Below are 20,673 nucleotides of genomic sequence, written 5' to 3'. Positions count from 1 at the left end.
CTCTTTCTTCTCTTCTATTTCCAGTTGTGGGAGACCTCAATATAACAGCTGTCTTGCCCTCTCTACACAAGACTATAAAGAACTACACATCTCTCCTTTTCTATGAATGAACAAACACAAAAATGATACAAAATTGACTCTAAGCGACTAAAGAGGAAAAAGAGAGAGCCCCACCCACCCACTGGACAGGAAACAGGCAGAGTTTGAGTTTGAGTTAATGTGACCAAGCATCTGCGAGGCCGTATTGCCAAACAGCCTCATTCAGTGGATCTCTACGTGACGATGTGGAGTCCCGGCAGAGACACCAGCTCCACATCCTCTCCAGACCAGCTGGAGCTCAGACTGAGCTGTTCCTGCTGTCTGCTTAAAGCTTCACCAACGCGACACAACCCCACCCAAAACCCCCACACCACCCTTACCCCTCTTTAGCTTGTCTCATGTCGTATTCACTTCAGCATCATCCCATCTGAATTGTACAGGCTCCTCTCTGAAAGGAGCTGTGGGAGCCAGGCCATTGCCGGATCTGCGTCGGATCATTTTGACGTGAATTACTGTAGAAACGCCAACACTGTATGCATGAGACGACCGTGTTTATCGGCAACTCCCTCCTACCGAAAAGACGAGACGGACAGCGGTCTGACCCGAAAGGAAAGCATGCAAATGGGGCTGTGATTTTATAACGTCTGTAGGCTTAATGCTTTCTCTCCACTAAAGGTAACTCATATTGTATCACCGCAACATGGACCCCACTCTGCTGTTCCTCCCTTTGGTTTGTGTGTAAATATGTACAGTAAAATACACACAGAGTATGGGTTTTCTTTTGTTTTGAAAGACAAAAAGACAGAGAGAGAGGCATTTCTTTGTTTCCTGTTGATTTGTAGATAAGTTCAGAGACCCTGCAGTCTGGGTTTCTCCCGCTCTGTGACTGTGACCTCTATAGCCTTCTCCATCCACAGCAGAATGTGTGTTTATTTTTTACCTTAGCCACTATTTTCATGCATCTCTGTGAGACACACACACACAGACATCCAGCGATGTTGACTGTGGCACGTCGCTAAGACCGTTCTCGATCGATATTAATTTAGCTACATTTTTATTAGTTTTACGTCCCGTTCCCGAGTGAAACGAACGGACGAGATGTGTTTGGCGTAGTTATAGATGTGTCGCTTGTCACTCACGGAATTTCCTGAAAATTTCCCAATGATGGTGACAAGGTGTTTGTGTGTTTGAGACGGCTGCACTCCCATTTTTCCAGTGGCAGCCACTTGAATGTGAGTAATTGAACATCTGGCTGGTGACCCGCCTCAGCCAGCATCTGGAAATTGACTGAAATGCGCATTTTGAATTTAGCTGTGACGACTGAGATATTTAGCCTTGTAAATGATTAACTATGCTGTACAGTGCTTGCTGTTCGAGCTTACGAAGACCCAACAGCATGACAGATCTATATCAGATTATTTCGCCGGTAGGCTCTTTATGAGGTCATAACAGGAAATGAGCATGTCACCGGATGAGTTTTTCCCCCCTATTGCCTTTTCCTGTTGTTTTTAATGGGTCTGTGTACCACAGTTGCTTGTAAAGCTCATGGCAGGTGGTTCGAAGCTAACTGTCGTGCCAGTGTAATTATTTAAGGTGGGTTTTTTTTTTCTGGATGCAAATCCCGCTCACCAACAAGTTCTTTGTACAGTCAGTGCTCTACACTGTGGAGAAACTGTTGTGTCAAGGCCTCATGTTTGTCATTTTACTGTTGTTAGCTTTTGTTCCAGTGTGGGCACTTTTACATTTGTAATTCATGTATGCATTAGGACTGTATAGGTAATATGAGCTTCACAATATTGGATTAATATTGCTACTAGTATCTTTTTTTTAATTAAGTACCTTTGTAATGTTCACCTTTTCCCCCTCAGCATTATGTACAGCAGCTATTTAAACATTAATTAAGTGCATTATTGTAATTACGTGGGTTGATGAGTTTGATGGAGAGCATTTCGTTTCATCACCTTTGTCCTTTGGGGCCAATAGAAGCCGTTGTTCCTTACGCATGTGCTGATACGATGCTACGTGCTGATGTAAGGTTTGGACACATGTTGCTGTCTGGGCTCATGATTTGCCTTCTACCAGAACTTTCTTTATTTTTGTTCCTCTGGTCTTACTATCGGTGTCCAGCGGCCCAGTGATCTTTCTGGGCTTCCCCAGGCTGGGGAGAGCATCATTTCTGAGCTCCTTACAAATGTTTCTAACATCATAATACTGTGCAGCAGCGAGACATTTGTCCTGGTGCCTTGGGCAAAACTCTAGAGGATTCTTCATCGAGGACGGCAGTAGTGATTTGGCAGGCAGTAGTGATTTGTGTGATTGTACAGGTGTTACTCCAAACATATCTGCCTCCGCACACAGCTGGACTGACCGATCCCTGCAGAGCAGCTGTCTGGCCAGAGACTTGAATGTATTTGTGTACCACCCAGTCTCAGCCATGCGTTCCCATCACACCAGAATCATCAGCACTCTGCTCCAGGAACCCTAAAGAGCCCCATATGTACTAATTCAGACACTGCAGTTGTCTTTTTTTATTTTTTAATTTGCCTGTATGCTGTACAGACTGATGATGCAAAAATCCCCATATTTTTTCCTCTTTATCATTCAGTATTGTAATATATTTAATATAAAATAAAACTTTCATCAACACCTCTGTCTGTGCAGACATTTCTATTATCTTCTGATTTCCCAGGATGGTTTGATAACCAGTTAATAAAACCTGATTCAGCTGAATGAGGGTTACATGACAGTTTAATTCTCAGTGTTATCAAAACATTTAAGTCACTCTGCACAATACTCCTCGGCCTCTTAGCATTTTATATACTGTAGTATGCTTTACATCTCTACCCTGTGTTGAGGTACAGACTGGGGTAACCCGAAAATCAGACTGTAAGAGCATCATAGTCTGTAGGTTTAAAAGAAACCTGACTCCACTGGTTGCAAATTATAAACCATATATTTACACAGACAGACAGACACGCACACACACACACACACACACACACACACCCCTTAGTGAGGACATCTAATTGACATAATGCTTACCCTAACCATCAAAAATGAATGTCTAACCCTAAACCTAAATGTAACCCTGACAATAAAACCACATTTTGAGTCTCAAAAATGCCTTCAAATTCGTGGAGACGGGCACTTTGTCCCCATAAGTCACTGTTGGTCCCCACAAGTATAGTGGCATGCCAATTTTCTGTCATCACAAAGACACGCATGCACTGGCTACTTTATTAGGTACATCTCTTAAACTGCTTGTTAAAGCAAATATCTAATCAGCCAATCACATGGCAGCAGATCAATGCATGTAGACATGGTCAAGATGAATGCTGAAGTTGAAACAGAATGGGGAAGAAAAGTGACTTAGGTGACTTTTAATGTGACATGGCTATTGATCCCAGATGTGCTAGTTTGAGTATTTCACAAATAACTGATCTACTGGGATTTTCCCAACAACCATTTGAGAATTTGCAGAGAATTGACTAAGAGAAAATATCCAGTGAGTGGCAGTTCTCTGGGCTTAAATGTCTTTGTCAGCAGTCAGAGCACACCAAACCAAGGTATGCAGAAGAGCATCTCTGTATGAACAACACATCAAACCTTGAAGCAGATGGGTTACAGTAGCAGAAGACCGCATGAAGTGCCACTGCTGTCAGCTAAGAAAAAGAGCTTACTAGAATTCAACAAGAGATTAAACAATGCCTGCTCGATTTCTACTGTGACATTCAGACAGTACGGTCAATTTGGCATAAACTGCATGGAAGCATGGACCCGCTCAGTGTTCTTGGGCAACCCCCAAGCACTGTTCAAACCCCATGGTCCATCTGAGTATTTGTGTTAGCAGATCTCAATAAGGTTGATCCCCTTTGAGATGTGGTGGAACAGGAGATTCACATCATGGATGTGCAGCCAACAAATCTGCAGCAGTTGTCATGACAATATGTAGCAAAATCTGATGACTGTTTCCAGCATCTTGTTGAATCTGCCATGAAGAATTAAAGCAGTACTGAAAGCTACTAATAATTAAAAAGGGGGTCAAACCTGATATTAACAAGGTGTACCTAATAAGGTGACCAATGAGTTAAAGACAACATACACGGCCGGTAAGATATCATCTACTGGTTTTGTACTTGACACTTGGATTTTTCTTTTGGAGTTTGGAGTGTCCATATTTAGTACTACTGTATTTTCTCATGCAATGCTAGCATGTGCACCCAGAAACTACATGGGTGCTCTGCACAGACGCATGTAAACTTAGCACAAAAAGTAAGGAAATTTGTTAAATCGATTACATCTTTGTACTAAATGTTTGCTAGCAATAAAACCAAAAATCACCAAACACAAATTTGCTTCAAGTTTATTTACTAATTTTAACTCGCATCCTTATAAAAACTAAAATTTCCCCCTGTCAAAAAGTTGAGTGAACCCTTAGCCCAGGCTGTACCTCACAGCAAACCATATGACTGATCGAAAAACAGTCAGGAGATCCAGTTCAGTCACTCAAATTAGCGGAAATGAGGCCAAGTGGAAAGGAACGGGTTACCTGTGTCGGTACACCTGCCAAGCAAAGCAACCAAACTCTTACCTTTAGGTCTTATCAGCGATGAAACTGTTTAGTTATAGCAAAGATTCACCCCCACTGGAATTGCTTTGAAGGGGGAAACAATGAGGACAAAACCCATTTTTGCATCAGGATGTGTTACTGCTGTTGAGCATTTTAACGTGGGAGTCTGTGACGACTGACTCACTGCTGGAGCCAGCCTCAATTGGTCATTACTGGGGTTCCTGCTTGGTTGCAAATTAAATCAGACTCTATATAAGCCTACAGCAAACAAACTATCTCAGTTAACATGTTCATAATAAGTTTATGGCCTAAATCGCTAGTTTCAAGTTTTCTGCAACACTGCATGTTCTTTGAATTGTAGATTATGTCCCCATTTAAAGTGAAACAGACGATGCAGCTGAGTATGCACAAAACATAAATCGATAATAATAAAAACATTTTAAATCGTAGTATGAAACTGAATATATTGTATTTATCATTTAATGTAGTCATCTTGACTATAATCCTTTTATGCACCAGCCTGTGAATTTCTATGATATTCACAAAGTTTTATCAGCCTTATACAACACATCACTTTTAAATAAATAAAGATGGAGTTTGCATCAGTCAGTGAGAATTTGATCATCTCCAAGCAGAGACCTCCATCACTTGTATAAATTGAAGTGGTTTTGCTCTCCCAGGAGCTTCGTGGTAGAGGATGTTTATCTGCAAAGTCCTGCGTGATGATGCTTGATGTCGTCTACGTTACTCACGCACGTCCTTGTGACTGCTTCCTCAGTGCTTGCAGCTTTTCTCGATGAGTGGCTTTAACTTCTAAGGCTGCGTCTTCATCGAGGGACTGTCGAACGCAGCTCTTAAGGTGGCTGATGCCAAACCCGGTGATTGCAGAAATGGGAACCACGTGTCTGAAGGTCAAATAGTTCTGTGGTATCATATCTTCAGGGAGCAGATCAGAGAACTCTGTACAGGGGAAAGAAAAGGAACAGAAATACTCTCAAAACCAATTTTTCCTCCCAACAAACTGCAAAAATATGCTCACATAAAGGAAGTTCAGATGCATGAAAACGAAAAAGTCATCATGCCGCTTGTGTCGATATCTGACAGAGCAAGCGGCATGGCTCAGACAGAGCCAGAGAAATGTTTGGAACAGACTAGGACGCCTGTGAACCCTGGAAGTAGAAATACGTCTTCAGTCTTTTCTCCTAAATGATTTTTCTACTCATAAGTGCTAATTCTAGTCTAACCTTCTGGGTTTTGTAGTTGCTCCTTCAGCTCTGCTAGCTTGTCCTCAGCATCAGGCAGGTCCATCTTATTCACCACCAGTAATGCAGGCTTTGACAAAAGCTCCTCTTTATACAACTCCAATTCCTTTAGGCAGCAGTCAGAAAGCAGAGGAGAACGAGGGACAAAAAAATAAATAAAAGGAGCGAAGATTGAGTCAGGAGATCAGAATGAATATCTAAAAACTAGTCATCAGCCTTTGCAGCTTCAGGCTCACCTTGGTTAGAAGCTGCACAGCTTCGAAGGCTGACCTAAACGGTGTTTTACTTGCCAGCTGAAAACCACAAACATCCACCTGCATTCAGACAAAATGCAAAATTGTCATCAGAAGCAATTTTCACCTGGTTACACCGAAAGCAAAAACAGTTTGTGTTAGTTACGCACCACAAATAACAGCTGCTTGGTCCTCTCCACGTGTTTCAGAAATTTGTGGCCCATGCCTTTGTTCATGTGAGCCCCCTCAATCAAGCCAGGGAGATCAGCAACAGAAATCTACACCCGCCCCCCCCAAAAAAGAGCAAACAATCAAGTAAGCCAAGTAAAAAGAAAAAAGAAATGTTTTCGCAGACAGTTACAGCACAAGGCAACACGTGGAATTCTTGTACCTGCTTATAATCGTCATATATCAGTTTGCCAATCTCTGGTTTCAAGGTTGTGACTGTGAAACGGCAGAAAAATATTAAAGTTTAATGAAACACAGAATTATTTCTTCTTTCAAAGCATATTTTGAGAATTTAAAAAAAGACACGTTTTCTTTTTCTATATGCGTGTGGTTGTCTTCTCACAAGCATAGCTGGCAATCTGAGGCGTGGCGTTAGACAAGGCTGTCAGCAGAGAGGACTTTCCTGCATTCGGGAACCTGGTGGTGATTTAACAGAACAAAATCAGATGTTCCCCTTTGCTAATCTGAACCTCAGCAGAATTCAGTTAGTGTGGTTTGTTCCCCCTCTATTCTCACCCCACAAGGCCCATGTCTGCTATAAGCTTGAGGTCCAGTCTGATGTGTTTAGCCTCGCCTTTACTGGGCTGAAACGCAGAGTACAGCGAACCTCCTGATCCTCCTTTTGCCACCATCACACGATCGCCCTCCACATTCAAGTCACCTTGTAAGAAGAATGGTAGAGGAAATAAGAAGCTTCACAGCAAAAGTCAGGTAGCTACTGCACTGGCAGTTCTTTTTCTGTTAGAAAAAACAAGATTCACATGACTGACTGTGAAAGATTTGACGTACCGAGTGTTCTGCTTTCATCAGTGGTGACGGTGATACCGACAGGAGCAAGGATCTCCTTGTCTGCCCCTCTTTCTCCTTTCAGAGCTCGAACGCTGTTGATAAAAGAGATCCAAACAGCTCTCACCCTCTCGTGCTTACAGGACTATTTCAAAACCTCTATGAAGGTCTGAAAAATAGACATTTTTTACTGATCGACAGAATTTGAAATAAAAATTGTATTTCTACCCGCTGTTGGCTCCTGCGTCCGCTACAAAACGTTTTTGTGGGAATTTGTCCTTTATCCTTTTTAAGGTCATGTTCTTCGTCGCCACCACCCAAACATCTCCCCCTTTCCCTCCTTGTCCTCCAAGGCGGGGTAAACCCATCCCTCCACTGCCTCCACGGACGTACAGCCGCAGATTGTCAACAAAGTTTCCATACTGCAAAGAGTCAAAGACACAGACTGGTATTAAGAAATCGAAGAACACCAGAGATCCTAACAGGCAACTTCAAGTGATTGAATCTTTCAAAAGTTTTACTGACATCATTTACCAGAGTGCGACCTACATATCTCACAAGAATAATGAAATCTGACAGCAGCTTGAGCATCCTTCCTATTTTCTTCAGTCCACTCAAGCTAAACAGTAACTCATATATATTTTATATATGAGTTTAAATATACAAATATGTGCCCATGTATAGTCTATAGGGGCGTTATTGTTGTTTTACTGTTTACTTGATGTACTTTATTTGTGTGTATGTACTTTATTTTGGTAACATGACGTAGTCTATACAGAAAACTGTTCTGGGTTGACAGGTGTATTGATCAGTGGCGCATTGATGAGCAACTAGAGTGCTCAAAAACTCCTCGAGGATGGCACGTTCATATATGTGCAGCCACAAAAAAGGTTAGCCAAGCCTCCCAGCACAATATCAGGAGTGTGGGTGAGTCAGCAGGAAATTGATATTTACTCAAGGAGAGCTGGACAGGGCATCATCTCAACAGCAGGACTGGTGTCTGCCCCTCTGTGTGAGGAGAAGAGCTGGCAGAGCCCTACAAACAATCTCCAGCAGGCTGCTCATGTGCAATAGCTATAGAGATAGTTGGTGTATCATCTAACATACCACATGAGAGACAAACACGATTACTGCTTGGTGTATTTAGCGTTGACAGTTAGCTTTCCAGCTAATGTCAAAAACCGTATAATATCCCCCGTTAAATATGTGACATTCAGAGTACAAATCTTCTATAGCACTCACCTTCCGTAAGCAGATCCTAGTGATGTGAACCATCTTCAGTGGCACTTATTGCCACTCTTAAGAAGTATTTTCGCCAAAGCTAACTGCTAGCATACGTACATGTGTTTGGATCGGGGACAGGAAGTAGTGGTTCTTTTCTCTCCGCTTATTGGATGATGAAGCGGGGAGGCGGGGCTCCCATTCTCACTAACTGTGAATCAACTTCACCTTAACCAGGGATGTGTCAAATGGACGTTTCCTTTATCTTAAGAGCAGAGGGAGAATCAGCGGTTTTATAACTGATTATGCAAGCTGTTAAAAGAAATTAAAAATTGTTTGTATATATTTTTAACAAAAGGATAAAATCTATTCTTCCAACATTATTATTATTATTATTTTGCCTTTGCCACATACTGGTTCAGAATGAGCTAGGTCAACAAATACTAGTACAAAAAACTTCTTGACTTATTGATTTGTATGAATTTATTTTTAAGCCTGTTTTATGAGTGCATTTTTTATCTGCTGAGGACATATATAAACTTTTAAGGATTATTTATTAATATGCTATATCCCTATAAAGGTAGTAAAGGTGTATTCAATTTTTCACACACTGCTTTCTGCATTTTTTTAAATTAAATAATAACACTTTTTCATTTCATATTTGCCTAATTTTAGGACCTGCTAAGAATCAGATTTATTTTAAAATGTCCTGATACATTAAACATTAAGGAATGTAAGAGGGTGTACTTTGTTTTTCACAAGATTGTGTAATGTCTCTATGTGCTTTGGTCCTAGACAGTTTTCTCTTTTATAAAGAGATCTGATACTCACTGAGACAACCTATTTAAATAAAGGTTTAATAGTGATAACAGTAAAAAATAATAATATCGTTACAATAATAAAATAAATGTAGTTTTTCATCTAGAGTAACTGAAAATAGGTGTGTCACAACCTAAAACGCACACAGGCTGTATTGTCCAGAAATCTGGCAACTATGACCTACAGCACTGAATATTACCTTTAAAACTTCAAGAAAATGCAAGTTTCTAACCAAAACCATTCTCAATAAAAAAATTCAAATTGTAAAAGCCAGATTTGATATTTAAATCCTTAAATAATAAAGGCAGACCATAATATGCAGCTGTAGCAGGGATCACTGTCTGTCCTACATTTGAGCAGTGCACGTCTTATAAATAAAACTGTTCTCTCAGGTAAGCCCACCTAGCGGGCAGCAGTGTCGGCGGAGCAGCGAGGATGCTGAGAGAGATGCTCTGATCTTCCAGCTCTCCCCCGTGAGCGCGCTCGCGCGCGGCGGTGCAGAGATGCGCATGTGACGACGAAAACGAAGACGCAGTTTCTCTCTTTCACACTCTGCCACCAAGGCACACAGAAGATCTCCCCCCTCAGTGGACATTTGCACATCGATCAGATCTGCATACACCAAGTCTGCTCGGATTTAACCTCGCGGAGGTAAGGCTGTGTGTGTGCGTGCCTGTTCGTGTGTGTGTGTGTGTGTGTGTGTGTGTGTGTGTGTGTGTGTGTGTGTGATGACGAAAGAGAGGTTGGCTTATTATCTCTCACAAGACCCCAGACAGCTGGGTAGGTCCTCCCACCGGTGTCTGGCTATTTATACGATTTGAAACGCTGCCGTGGGTCGTGATAACTGGACGAGACCGGGAGATACTGACACACATCACAGCTCGGTAAGAGATCCTGTTACTGAGTGATGCGGGTGGCCGCATGTGTGTGTTTGACCTAAATTATGCAATAATGGTGTAATAGCGGCTGTAGCATGTGCTCGTTGAGATTCAGTGGACGCAGGCTTCCCGGAGTCAGCGGTGTAGTGGAAGATATAAGGCTGCTGGTCCATGAGGATGGTGTTTGCGATCGGGTACCAGACTGCTGCATCATTCTTTCCATCCTTTAGCGCGTGCTGCAGCATCATCCCCGGATACCGTGTATAACCAGCCCGGCCCTGTTTTGAATTTAATCTAATTTTCTTAAGTGAGATGCAGACTGGTCCGTGCAAAATGATCTCAAGTTGCAAAGAGGAGGGTGTAGTTAAACCTGCTGTGAGACGTAGTGTACACATAAGGATTTATACACACTAATATTTCTTAGCATGCTTTTCATTCCATTCCTGTGAAGCTGTAAAGGCTTAACACAAAGTTTCAGTTGTTTGTGGTAGGTAGCTAACAGTACATCGTGCACCATGTTCTAGAAAAGTATGGTGCGTCCTACACGCTGGCAAACGCGCACACGTAGGCGCGTACACGGGCTGGAAGAGAGTAAAACAAACCCCAAAAGGATGAAGCGCACTAACACCTGGGGCGTATTATTATTATCGTCACGTTTAAACTATGGATGTTGGTCTGTTCTGTGTTAAGGACTTGTGCTGTGGAAGTTTCACTGAACTTAAAACGGCGTTTTTGGATTATCCGAACTGGGGTTTTTTGTTTGTTTGTTTGTTTGTTTTTGCGCACTGAATGACATTATATCTGATCACAAAGATACAGTAAATGCAGCCCACAGATCTAGCTCCATGATTTGCTCATGATGCATAATGTGCTGCTGTGGCATCATGTAGAAATTATAGAGCACAGGTGCTCTGTGAGCCCTTGGAAGTGGCTTTTTACATTTTTTTGTCCAGTTTTATTTGTTATCTGTTGATAAAATCAAACATAAATCCACTGTGGGATAACATAAGCACTGGTTTGTGCGTGAAATTTCAAACAAAAGAAAACAACTGCACACACGGGTGTTTTTGTTTTGTCAGATCAACCAGAGGCCTGAACAGTATCAGTCTGCCAACTGGGGGCATGGATACGGTATGCAATGTGTGGAATCCCGTTGCTTTTATTGAAGAGGGTAAATAAGCCGACAACCAAAGACAACTGGTTGGTCTACAGACACAGGTCAGACAGGGGGGAGGGAGAGAGGGGGAGACTGGACTTGAGTCAGATTGTATGGGCGGCGGGGAGTTTTAAGGGACATGTGCCAGACTTTTGGGATGTACAAAGGCGGTGTGGGCGCTGTTTTGGTTGGTATGAAAGTGGGGCAAGTGGGCACTGGTTTGCTGTAGCCGTTGGGTAATGTTTTGGCGGGAGTGAGCGTGAGTGTGTATATTGGGGTGGAGGTGGGGGGGGCTATGAGAGGAGCGGGTGTTCTGATGATTTGATCTGTCAGCATGCCAGGACCACATTCTCATCCTGCTGCCATTGAAAGGGGCGGTAAAGACATAAACAGGCCCAGTGGGATTAGGGCCCACTCGGAGGAGTGATCAGGGGGGATTTGCTGCCCGGCGGGCACACAATGGCACTGTCGCGTAACACACAAACACACAGTACACATGCTCAACGGCTACATTTCACAACAGACCCAGGCCTACATAAATCTGATTAGAAGTCCCTTTTGTCTGGAAAGCAGTGCCGGGGTTAACAGAGGCTAGCTATGCCCCGGGCCATGTGCGGTAGGACGTGGGGTTTGTGGACACGGCGGGACGGCAATGAGAAAAACTGGGGGCATGCTGTGTTGTGGCGGGGTGTTTCCACGTGTGTGAAGCCCCAGACAGACAGGGAGGGCCATAGCTGTGCGTGAAAGCACAATAACAGGATGAATAAAGCCCCCCCCCCCCCAGTGTGTGTTTCTGAGTCAGCTGATGATGGTCGACGGAGACAGGATCTAAGCTAACATAAGACAACAACAACTCTGACAGACAAAAAGACAGTATGCTGGTTTGAACCTGTTCAAATAATTTGACCCAGAAACATGGAAACAGTGGGACAAAGAACAAATGAGGCTCTGCTTTTAGTTCACTACTGAATGGATGCAGCTACAGAAATTTCTAGAACTTTCTTCACATTTCTGTTATTCCTGTCCTCCTCAGTGCCGGCTCTGGCCCAGGCTGCAGCCATGCCTCTCCTGGAAGAGACCACTCTGCCACAAGAGCACCCACCCACCGTCCCTGTGGTCATCATAGGTAAACTTTTTGCCTGACCTTTCACTGGTTTAACATAACTAATACATCCTTCAATCATGCACACATTTTAAGGCACAAATCAATAGTTGGAAAAATCAGGACAAGATGCTCTTCACAGAAGACAAAAAAGAGAATAGGGAGGTCCTGTGTGAGGATCATTCCTTTTTTGTAAACGCAACAAGATGAAAAACTCAAGCAATATAGTTGTTTTTTGTATGATAAGTATTGCTGGAGCTTTAACCTCTTCACGTGCACTTTGAACCACTGAGTAGGCACAATAAGAAAGGTTTTGTGGCCAGTTCATCTATTTCTGTGTCATGTGCACCTTCTTCCATAAACATCTAGATGTTCATTGCAGGTTTGAAAACTGCTTAAAAAGCACACATTTCAACCTAACATGTATTATACATCACCTTGTGCCTCTTTGCAATGCTATCCTGTAATTTCCCAGATGTGGATTTATGTTTAGGCAACGGGCCATCGGGTATTTGTTTGTCCTACCTGCTGAGTGGATACAAGCCGTACTTAGACCCAGCAACTGTCCACCCAAACCCAATATTATACAGGAAACTACAGGACACCAAGCATCTACCCATTACCGAACAGGTAAAAAAACAAAGCAACTACCAATCCTTGCTTATTTAAAAATGGCCAAAGTCAGTCTGGTACCTCATAGGCATGACTTTCCTCATTTATATATATATATTTTTTTTACAGGATCTGGAATATCTGAGTGAAGGTCTTGAGGGGAGGTCAAGTAATCCGGTGGCTGTGCTTTTCGACACACTCCTGCATCCTAATGCTGACTTTGGCTACAAATTCCCTTCTGTCCTTCAGTGGAGGAGGGACAAGCAGCAACACATCCCACATCTGGTTCTGGGCAGGGGAACACCTGGGGGTGCTTGGCATGTAAGTAACAAACTTTGATCTTGATTTAAAGTCAGCCATTTTGTTTTCACCTGTATAATCTATGGCGTTCCCTCTCTCATCGCTTCAGGCAATGGAAGGCTCCATGCTGACTATTAGTCTTGGCATCTGGATGGAGCTCCCCGGGGTCAACTACAAAGACTTGACCAACGGGAAACGCAGGTAATGACAGAGGAGAAGGTTTACAGCAACGATATGGGTCAAGCTTCAGTTCGGTTCTGTACTATTGCTCCTCTTTGTCTCTGTTGTTGCTCTAGGGATGTAACCAGTGACAGAGCCACACCAGAGGAGATCTCATCCTATTACTGTAACTATGTAAAGCTAAAGGGTCTTCAAAAGAACTTTGTTGACAACACCTACGTGACCTCCATCCAGAAACTCTACCGGGGGCATGAGGGAAAAGGTCTTGAAAACGGTCACACTCATCAAGGAGATGGAGGGGTGGGAGATGGAGTGAATGAGAGCTTTGAGGGAAATGGAAAAGTGTGCGTAATGAGTGGAGGAGGGGGGGCTCTCTGGGAAGTAAGGGGATACCAGCAGGTGCAGAACGACACTCACGTCCCTTTCTGCCTGTTTGCTGAAAATGTAGTCCTGGCCACCGGTGCTTCCGACTCACCAGTTCGACTGGGTGTAGAGGGGGAGGATCTGCCTTTTGTGTCCCACAGTATCTCAGACCTAGGCTTGGCAGTTAGCCAGAGGAAACTGGATAAGAACTCCGATCCCGTTCTAATCGTGGGTGCTGGTTTAAGCGCTGCCGATGCAGTTCTGTGTGCTTGCAACAGCAACATTCGAGTGTTGCATGTTTTTCGCAAGAGAATCGACGACTCAGACCTCATCTTTAAGCAGCTTCCCAAGACACTGTACCCAGAGTACCACAAAGTCTACAACATGATGTGCTCTCAGGCTTACACAAACGTGGCTCCCTCTTCTGTTTCTAACAGACCCCAGGCAGTTAGTATTGCCTCTTCAGTATGTGCCAAGATGTGCCCAAAGCCTCAGCTTGCTGCGGGTAATGTGGCTGGTAACGCTAGTATCAACCTGTTTCCTGACTACACCAGTTTCCCCGAACACTGTGTGGTGTCCTTCCAGTCTGACATGAAGTGTTTGCTGCAGGGAAACAACTCCCTCAAGGCATTCAAGATCTCCATGGTCCTGGTTCTGATTGGGACCAACCCAGACTTATTTTTCTTGAAGGGGCAAGGCCAGTACCTGGGTCAGGATCCAACAAGACCCATCTCCTGCAAGCAAAATCCAATAGATATCGACCCCTACACTTTCGAGTGCACCAAGGAGCCAGGTCTGTTTGCCATGGGGCCACTGGTGGGTGACAACTTTGTTCGCTTTTTGAAGGGTGGCGCGTTAGGCATCGCCTCCTGTCTGCTGAAGAGACTCAAGAAGAAAGGGAAGCTCATCAGCAACGGAGGAAACAACATAATGTGAAAACACGATGAGGAAAAGAGTTTGACACGTTGATCTTAGGGCACACATTTCAAACCCTTTTACCATGATATAAAAGGTGAGGAGAAACTTTTAATATATTTTCTTCATTAATGCAGTGTTTTCTCATCAAAGCTAAAGCATTTTTACAACTTTTTAAGACCAAAAAAAGACAATGGTTGTACTTTAATTTGTTTCTAACGAAACAAAAGACAACTTTCAAGAGTCTTTTCTGACTTCATGTGAAGTCCCCATATGTCCAAGCTACTGTGTGCCAACGTTTTCTAGTCAGTCTGTAACCTCATAACTGAACAGGACCTTACACTCATCAGGGTTATTTATTCATTCACCATGTGTCTTCAATTCATCTACTAACAATGCTTAACTCGATGTTGTATCATGCTTTAAATCTTTTTTAGCTTAGCTTGTAGGGAAAACTAAAAAATAAAGGACACTTGTTAATTCCCATCCAACTTACTGATGTAAGTGATGGTTTTGTGGTCCGACTTACAAAACCTACAAACTGGAATTCAGCCACAAGTAGTGTTTGTTCTATGATGTGTTCAAAGCAACTCTGTGAGTGACCGAGCCAATCTGGGATCAGTTTGGGTCAAGAAGGAAATCATGCGCAATTTGTTTGTGATAATACAGAGATAAACTGTGAAAAATCGGTGAAAGTCTCAAATCTGTTGCCACTAAAATATTTATTCTCATTCTGGATGGTGGTGCCATCCAGAATGAGAATCTGTTGGGGCTTTGGAGGTGTCGGCATCATATCAGGGCTCTCCAGATTATCCAATGCAGGGTGTGAAATATGGGGAAAAAAACTGAGGGGAATGTTTTGGGGGTTTGTTCAATGAAAAATAATCCAGGAACCACCTATTTACTCTGAACCCTGTCAGAGTATTTATTATACCTGTCAATGTAATTTAGTGAATTCAGAACTTAAAACACCACATGGCAACCTGCGCAGCCACCTTGCTAGAAGTTTAGTATGTTCAACGCTCAGCCTCTGGGTCTCCACTTGGTTGCTGACAGAAAAATAATTAAACCCAATCACCAGTGACCACAGATCTTTCCTTGTTGTAATGAGGTTGCCATCATATTTTTACTCTAGTGTGACTGAGGCTTCAGAAGTCCTAATGTTCCTGATTGTTGAGCCTGCTACGGGAGTTTCTGCTTTTAGCTGCTATTGCAGGTAGTTGGAGCTATAGTCTGATAAATTTGACCTGTTGCTTCAGTTATACTGCTTCTCCAAGGTTTTCTATGCAAATAATTTAAAGTAGATCTGAATGTATTCTTGCACATCCACTGCTAATTTTACTGTTTGGACTCAAATATCATGGAAAAACTTAGGTTTATTAAAAGCTCATTCTGGTGTTTCACATTTTTCTCCTTTTTAAGTATTGTCAAAGTCAGTGTGTGAAACACCTCAGCCAAAAACTAACATTATTTTTGTTTAGATGCACGCTTCCTATCTTTACTCAGAGAATTATTTAAGAAAACATTCACTGAATAGGAAAAAAAATAAGAAACACCAGTATGAGTCTTTAACTTTACCCTTGAAAATAAATGGCAATTATATATTATTAATTCAAATCTCGCTAAAAGAGTAATGAGTCTCGCCTTGATAATGTATTTATTCAAATACCAGAATTACAATACTTACTGCACTTTTAAAAAATAAATCTGGGCAGAATAAACACTAGCTTACCCTAATCTAAAGCCATATGGAGCTAAAGAGCTTTAAAACAGCAGAATACACACTTTTACAGTTATACCATCCAGTATTTCTTATTTAAAAATTTAATCCATTTGCATTTATGTAATTTGATGATGGTGTTTTAAAGGGCTAAAAAGCCTACTACATAATCTCATATCAGGATTTAATACTGAGCTATCATTATATTAATTTAATAGATTTTTACTAATGGTGTGAAACATGATCCACCAAACGGGTCAAATATTCACTGCCGTTTTCCTAAATTGTATTGACACGTAGAGCTATACTGCTAAAAGCTCTACTTTTATACATGTCCACATGGTACAATCAAACAGTTGCACATATTTCAATTTTAATTTTTATTTATACAGCGCCAAATTACGACAAAAGTCACCTCAAGGCTTTATATTGTAAGGTAGACCCTACAATAGAGAAAAACCCAAGAACCATATGACCCCCTATGAGCAAGCACTTTGGCGACAGTGGGAAGGAAAAACTCCCTTTTAACAGGAAGAAACCAGCAGAACCAGGCTCAGGGAGGGGCGGCCATCTGCCGTGACCAGTTGGGGTGGGCTCATAAGCAACAACAACAACAACAACAAAATAAAGATCTCTCCTTCAAGATCCTCTTCTTGCACATCTCCAGGGCGCTGTTTTTAAATATTTTCTTGAGAGTCCAAAGTCTGTGATTTCACGAAGCTTCAAAATCTCTGTTTAAACCAACTTCACTCATGTCTGAGTACAATCCTGCAGATGTCACTGTAGAGTCCATAGTTTCCAAGCTCAGAAGTAGAGCATCAGGTGAGGAGTGAGACCCGAACCATGCAAACCCGAACCCCAAGTTTTTGTCAGAAAGAAGAAGATTATTTACAAAAACTAAAAATTATTTATTAACAAAATTGACACCGCTACAAAGCGACCTAAAAATAACGTCAAACTGACAGCAGCCCAGCGGCGCACAGGAAGTTAACCCTGAAGGGGGATATAGACCAAATTTAAGTCAAGCAAGCATTTTGATTTTTACAAGCGCAGTCCTAGAACTTTTTGATTGCACCTCATGTCTGCCCATTTACCATTACACTATCACAGTAGACAGCCATGACTGTTTTGTTAAGTGCCAAATAAGAGAAAGGTTATTAAAAAGTGACCATAGCAATCAATTTTTAATTCCTGTTTTTAATTTAATCCCTGTCTGAATAATGTGCATGAATATTTTTTTTTTGCCGCTCACGCACAGCTCATGCTTTCTTTACTGTGATGTGATGTGCCCCCCTTCAGTACAAAATAAGTCAGCGTCGGGGGCAATGCATTACTAAATAAGATGTAACGTAGTCATATTACTTTTTCCACTAACAGAATAGCTTAAAGCAGTACTGTTTTGACACTCATATAACAGTTAACTAGTGAAAATGTTGATACTTGTGTTCCACCTGAGTTATACCCTTGAACTATTTTCATGTACTTGGACTACTGTTTTGATATAAATATTAAATATATGCATGCAGGCATGACCTTTTGCCTAGCAGCAGCTGCTGAGTTAACAGACAGTAAAGCTACGAGGACGAGAAGAGTGAATTTAAGGACGACACAGGGGGCTGAATGACTCAAAAATGGAGATTACTGTCTTTACTTAAAGAGAAAAATATGAGGCTGTTACATCAGGGTAAGACACACCTGATCATAGCTTCTAAAGCAACAAGATTATTTATATTTTCTGTTCAGACTTGTACAGATTTCAAAAGGTAACTTAGGAATCAAAAACTTAAGCTATGTAACCTTATTATTTCAAATTGTGTTTGAAGGCAGTCTCCTGACTACTTTTGCCACACTGTAGCCCACTAAAAAAAAAAACAACTTCTGTTATTGCACAATTCATGCTGAATGCCAAATTAACCCTTAACTTATAAGCCACACTATCTGTGATTATGTGGGGGCAGGTAGGATTTAGTTATCTGCACAGAAAGGCCAACAAATGCTTGGCACGAGGACTCTTTATCTGAACAGTCTCATATCTGGTAAAGTGCCTGCGAGGTCGGCTCTCTAGAGATCGCTCAAGAAACGGTAACACTTGAATCTCTCTGGAGTTTCTACTGTAGTTCTGCTAAAACCAGGGAACACATTGGGTCTTAAACTTCAAAGTGAAGGAAAAGCTGCTTTCAGCATGTAGAGTTTTGAAGCTCTCTTGTACAACTGAAGCATTTTTAATGTTTTGTATGCCATGTTTTTTATTATTGACAAATAAAAACTGGAAAAAAAAAAAACTCAGAACATGCGACTATTTTTTTGGTTACATTTCCTCTGTCAGTGGCTTAATTAGACGAGCTAAAAAAAACAAAAAACAGAACAGGAACAGCAACCAAAACAATGACTTACAAATGAAATACAAACATAAAGAGATACATGAAGTTAGAGTCCTTCCACACAGGGCTGATACTTCCTGTACCTCTGAAATGAATCCCCTCTGGAGGATGTTGAAACGAAGGCATTTCATCTCCTCTTGCTTAGTTTGGTGGGGTTGTACCTAAAGACACACACACAAAAACACAATCTCAGTACGGGCTTTTAACATTCCTCATGCATCACTCCTCAATGTCCTAAGAGGCATTTTGAACAAACAATAAAAAACAGCCCAAATTAGCCCTGTAAAACGGGGACAATGTTTGAACAGCTCAAAGCAAACAAGCTCCCAATAAACCACGTCTGGAAACTTGGTTTAGACGTTGAAAAAAAAAAAAAAGTACTGGACTGTTTTCTTAGCAGCAGAGTCTGTTCCCTGACTATGCATGACTGACTGAGCATGACTCAGTGATCAAACAACTCAGCCTTGACACACACACACACAAAATCAATCTCAGACGGTCTCTTTTCTGCTTAGTCAAAGAAAACACGCCAGCGCCGGCTTACATCACCCGTTACCCAGGCAACGGTGGTGACGAAACAATCTCTAGGTTCTGACTGGTTAAGCTGGAGCTGCTGAAGCCCCGTATCCATAATTCTCGGCTAATTATGTCCTGTGCTCCTGAGTGTAGCAGCTGAGGCTTCGTAGAACCTTTGGAGTATTTTTACCTCCCAGGCTGTCATGGATGAGAGCAAACAGCTCTTCTATGAGAGACAGAGATGTGAAGGTTTCACTTGAATGACAACGGGGTCAACAATTACTGGGAAAGGATTTGGAGCTTTTTGTAGGAAGTATTATCCAGTGTGAATCCATTAAAGTACATTAAAGTAACAAGAGGTGCACAGGAGAGGCAACAACAAGAAAACCTCTAAAAAGCAACATCCAGGCATCCTCCTGGCATCATTTGGACCACCAGTTTGGTCACAAACATGCACATGAGTAGCTCCCTGGAGTTGAGTTGTGCTTGACTATAGACTGAAACAGGACTCTTCGTGGATAGTAAGACACAACAAAGAACATCGTTTTCAAGGAAACTTTTGTCTTTCTAAGCAGATTTTAAAATGCATCACGTTTTCTTGTGCCTTTACTGAAATTGTGTTTACTTGCTGTATCATTTGTTGGTTTGAAAATGCTTCTGAGGCAAGACAGCAGCACAAGGTAGTAAGCTGTTGGGAATTGCATTACCAAGCTTAGAAAGCATTTATAGGGACCATGGATGGAGTAAGGCAAATAACATTGTGAAGGATGTGAGGCATCCCCCCCGCCCCTTTAAACTACTACGATCTGCACGGCCCTGGGGATGGGCGTCCAGGTACACACCGGCTCACTCCTGGTGGCTGTAGGGATGGGTACCGGTATCCGGTGCCATTATGGCACCGGTTCCGACATAAACGGTAGTAACCAGACCGTAAAGCAGCGCACATTTCGGTGCTTTTTCCCCCTGAGATGTCATACACTTTGAATTCTAGCCAATCATTTTACCTTTCCAAGGATAGTAGGCGGGCCCAGCTACGTACGTTCTTTTAGAGCAGAGCTACAGATTAAAAATGCCCAAGGCAAAGCGGTCAAAAGTCTGGCTGTACTTCACAGCAAAAGATGCAAACTCAGCAGCCTGCAACAAGTGCTTTAAGCTGATACTGTCAAAGGAGGTAACACCTTGAATCTGATGAAACACCTGGCGACGCATAGCGGGGTTTTTTTTAAAGCCAAGAAATGCGCCATATTTGATAGCTTGCTGCGAGACCTCACACCGAGCACATCTACTGCGGGTGGGTTGCCTGTTATTGGACCCGGAGTTAGCAACATCCCCCAAAAACCCGAAGAGGAGAGTCCTGGCCCCTAGCCCTGCCAGTGTAGCAGAAATGATGAC

General features: G+C 42.3%; 4 protein-coding genes across 6 annotated transcripts in view; 2 read left to right on the top strand and 2 right to left on the bottom strand.

Annotated features, from left to right (window-relative positions):
• The window catches only part of adam22 (ADAM metallopeptidase domain 22), a 68,767-nt gene extending 67,945 nt beyond the window's left edge, over positions 1 to 822 (top strand). For both annotated transcript variants that reach the window (XM_013910590.1, XM_013910591.1), the window contains exon 31: positions 25 to 822. In XM_013910590.1, coding sequence (XP_013766044.1) covers positions 25 to 45 — 21 coding nt within the window. In that variant the 3' untranslated portion in view covers positions 46 to 822. The remainder of the gene's footprint in view (positions 1 to 24) is intronic.
• A 3,564-nt stretch (positions 823 to 4,386) lies between these two features.
• Positions 4,387 to 8,520, bottom strand: gtpbp10 (GTP-binding protein 10 (putative)). The gene is made up of 10 exons (XM_005732154.1): positions 8,361 to 8,520; positions 7,347 to 7,540; positions 7,122 to 7,213; positions 6,849 to 6,993; positions 6,676 to 6,749; positions 6,496 to 6,548; positions 6,275 to 6,382; positions 6,108 to 6,185; positions 5,854 to 5,977; positions 4,387 to 5,569 (listed from the first exon to the last, which is right to left on the bottom strand). The coding sequence occupies exons 1-10, from the start codon at positions 8,391 to 8,393 to the stop codon at positions 5,358 to 5,360; spliced, it is 1,113 nt and encodes a 370-aa protein (XP_005732211.1). The 5' UTR covers positions 8,394 to 8,520; the 3' UTR covers positions 4,387 to 5,357.
• Positions 8,521 to 9,568: 1,048 nt separating this feature from the next.
• osgin2 (oxidative stress induced growth inhibitor family member 2) lies at positions 9,569 to 14,811 on the top strand. 2 transcript variants are annotated; one of them, XM_005732153.2, is made up of 6 exons: positions 9,569 to 9,809; positions 12,226 to 12,318; positions 12,788 to 12,924; positions 13,036 to 13,227; positions 13,316 to 13,407; positions 13,503 to 14,811. In XM_005732153.2, exons 2-6 carry the CDS (start codon positions 12,252 to 12,254, stop codon positions 14,683 to 14,685), a joined length of 1,671 nt encoding a protein of 556 aa, XP_005732210.1. In that variant the 5' UTR covers positions 9,569 to 9,809; positions 12,226 to 12,251; the 3' UTR covers positions 14,686 to 14,811. The 2 variants fall into 2 exon arrangements, with proteins under 2 accessions (XP_005732210.1, XP_005732209.1); XM_005732152.2 differs by lacking the exon at positions 9,569 to 9,809 and adding an exon at positions 9,968 to 10,042.
• A 4,095-nt stretch (positions 14,812 to 18,906) lies between these two features.
• The window catches only part of nbn (nibrin), a 15,334-nt gene continuing 13,567 nt past the window's right edge, over positions 18,907 to 20,673 (bottom strand). Inside the window, exon 15 of the mRNA XM_005732183.1 lies at positions 18,907 to 18,926. Coding sequence (XP_005732240.1) covers positions 18,907 to 18,926 — 20 coding nt within the window. The remainder of the gene's footprint in view (positions 18,927 to 20,673) is intronic.

This window comes from Pundamilia nyererei, unplaced genomic scaffold (assembly GCF_000239375.1).
Source record: "Pundamilia nyererei isolate P.nyererei 1_Seehausen unplaced genomic scaffold, PunNye1.0 scaffold00045, whole genome shotgun sequence".
Lineage (NCBI taxonomy): Eukaryota > Metazoa > Chordata > Actinopteri > Cichliformes > Cichlidae > Pundamilia > Pundamilia nyererei.
The sequence above is the reverse complement of the archived record's forward strand: the minus strand, read 5'-3'. Positions and strand labels throughout refer to the sequence as shown.

Excerpts from the sequence above, each read along its gene's own strand:
- gtpbp10 (XM_005732154.1), bottom strand. The coding sequence starts at position 8,393 with ATGGTTCACATCACTAGGATCTGCTTACGGAAG. Across the intron at positions 7,214-7,346 it reads GACGCAGGAGCCAACAGCGG|CGTTCGAGCTCTGAAAGGAG; the intron begins GTAGAAATACAA and ends TTTTATCAACAG. Across the intron at positions 6,994-7,121 it reads TGATGAAAGCAGAACACTCG|GTGACTTGAATGTGGAGGGC; the intron begins GTACGTCAAATC and ends TCTTCTTACAAG.
- osgin2 (XM_005732153.2), top strand. The coding sequence starts at position 12,252 with ATGCCTCTCCTGGAAGAGACCACTCTGCCACAAGAGCACCCACCCACC. Across the intron at positions 12,319-12,787 it reads CGTCCCTGTGGTCATCATAG|GCAACGGGCCATCGGGTATT; the intron begins GTAAACTTTTTG and ends ATTTATGTTTAG. Across the intron at positions 12,925-13,035 it reads ATCTACCCATTACCGAACAG|GATCTGGAATATCTGAGTGA; the intron begins GTAAAAAAACAA and ends TTTTTTTTACAG.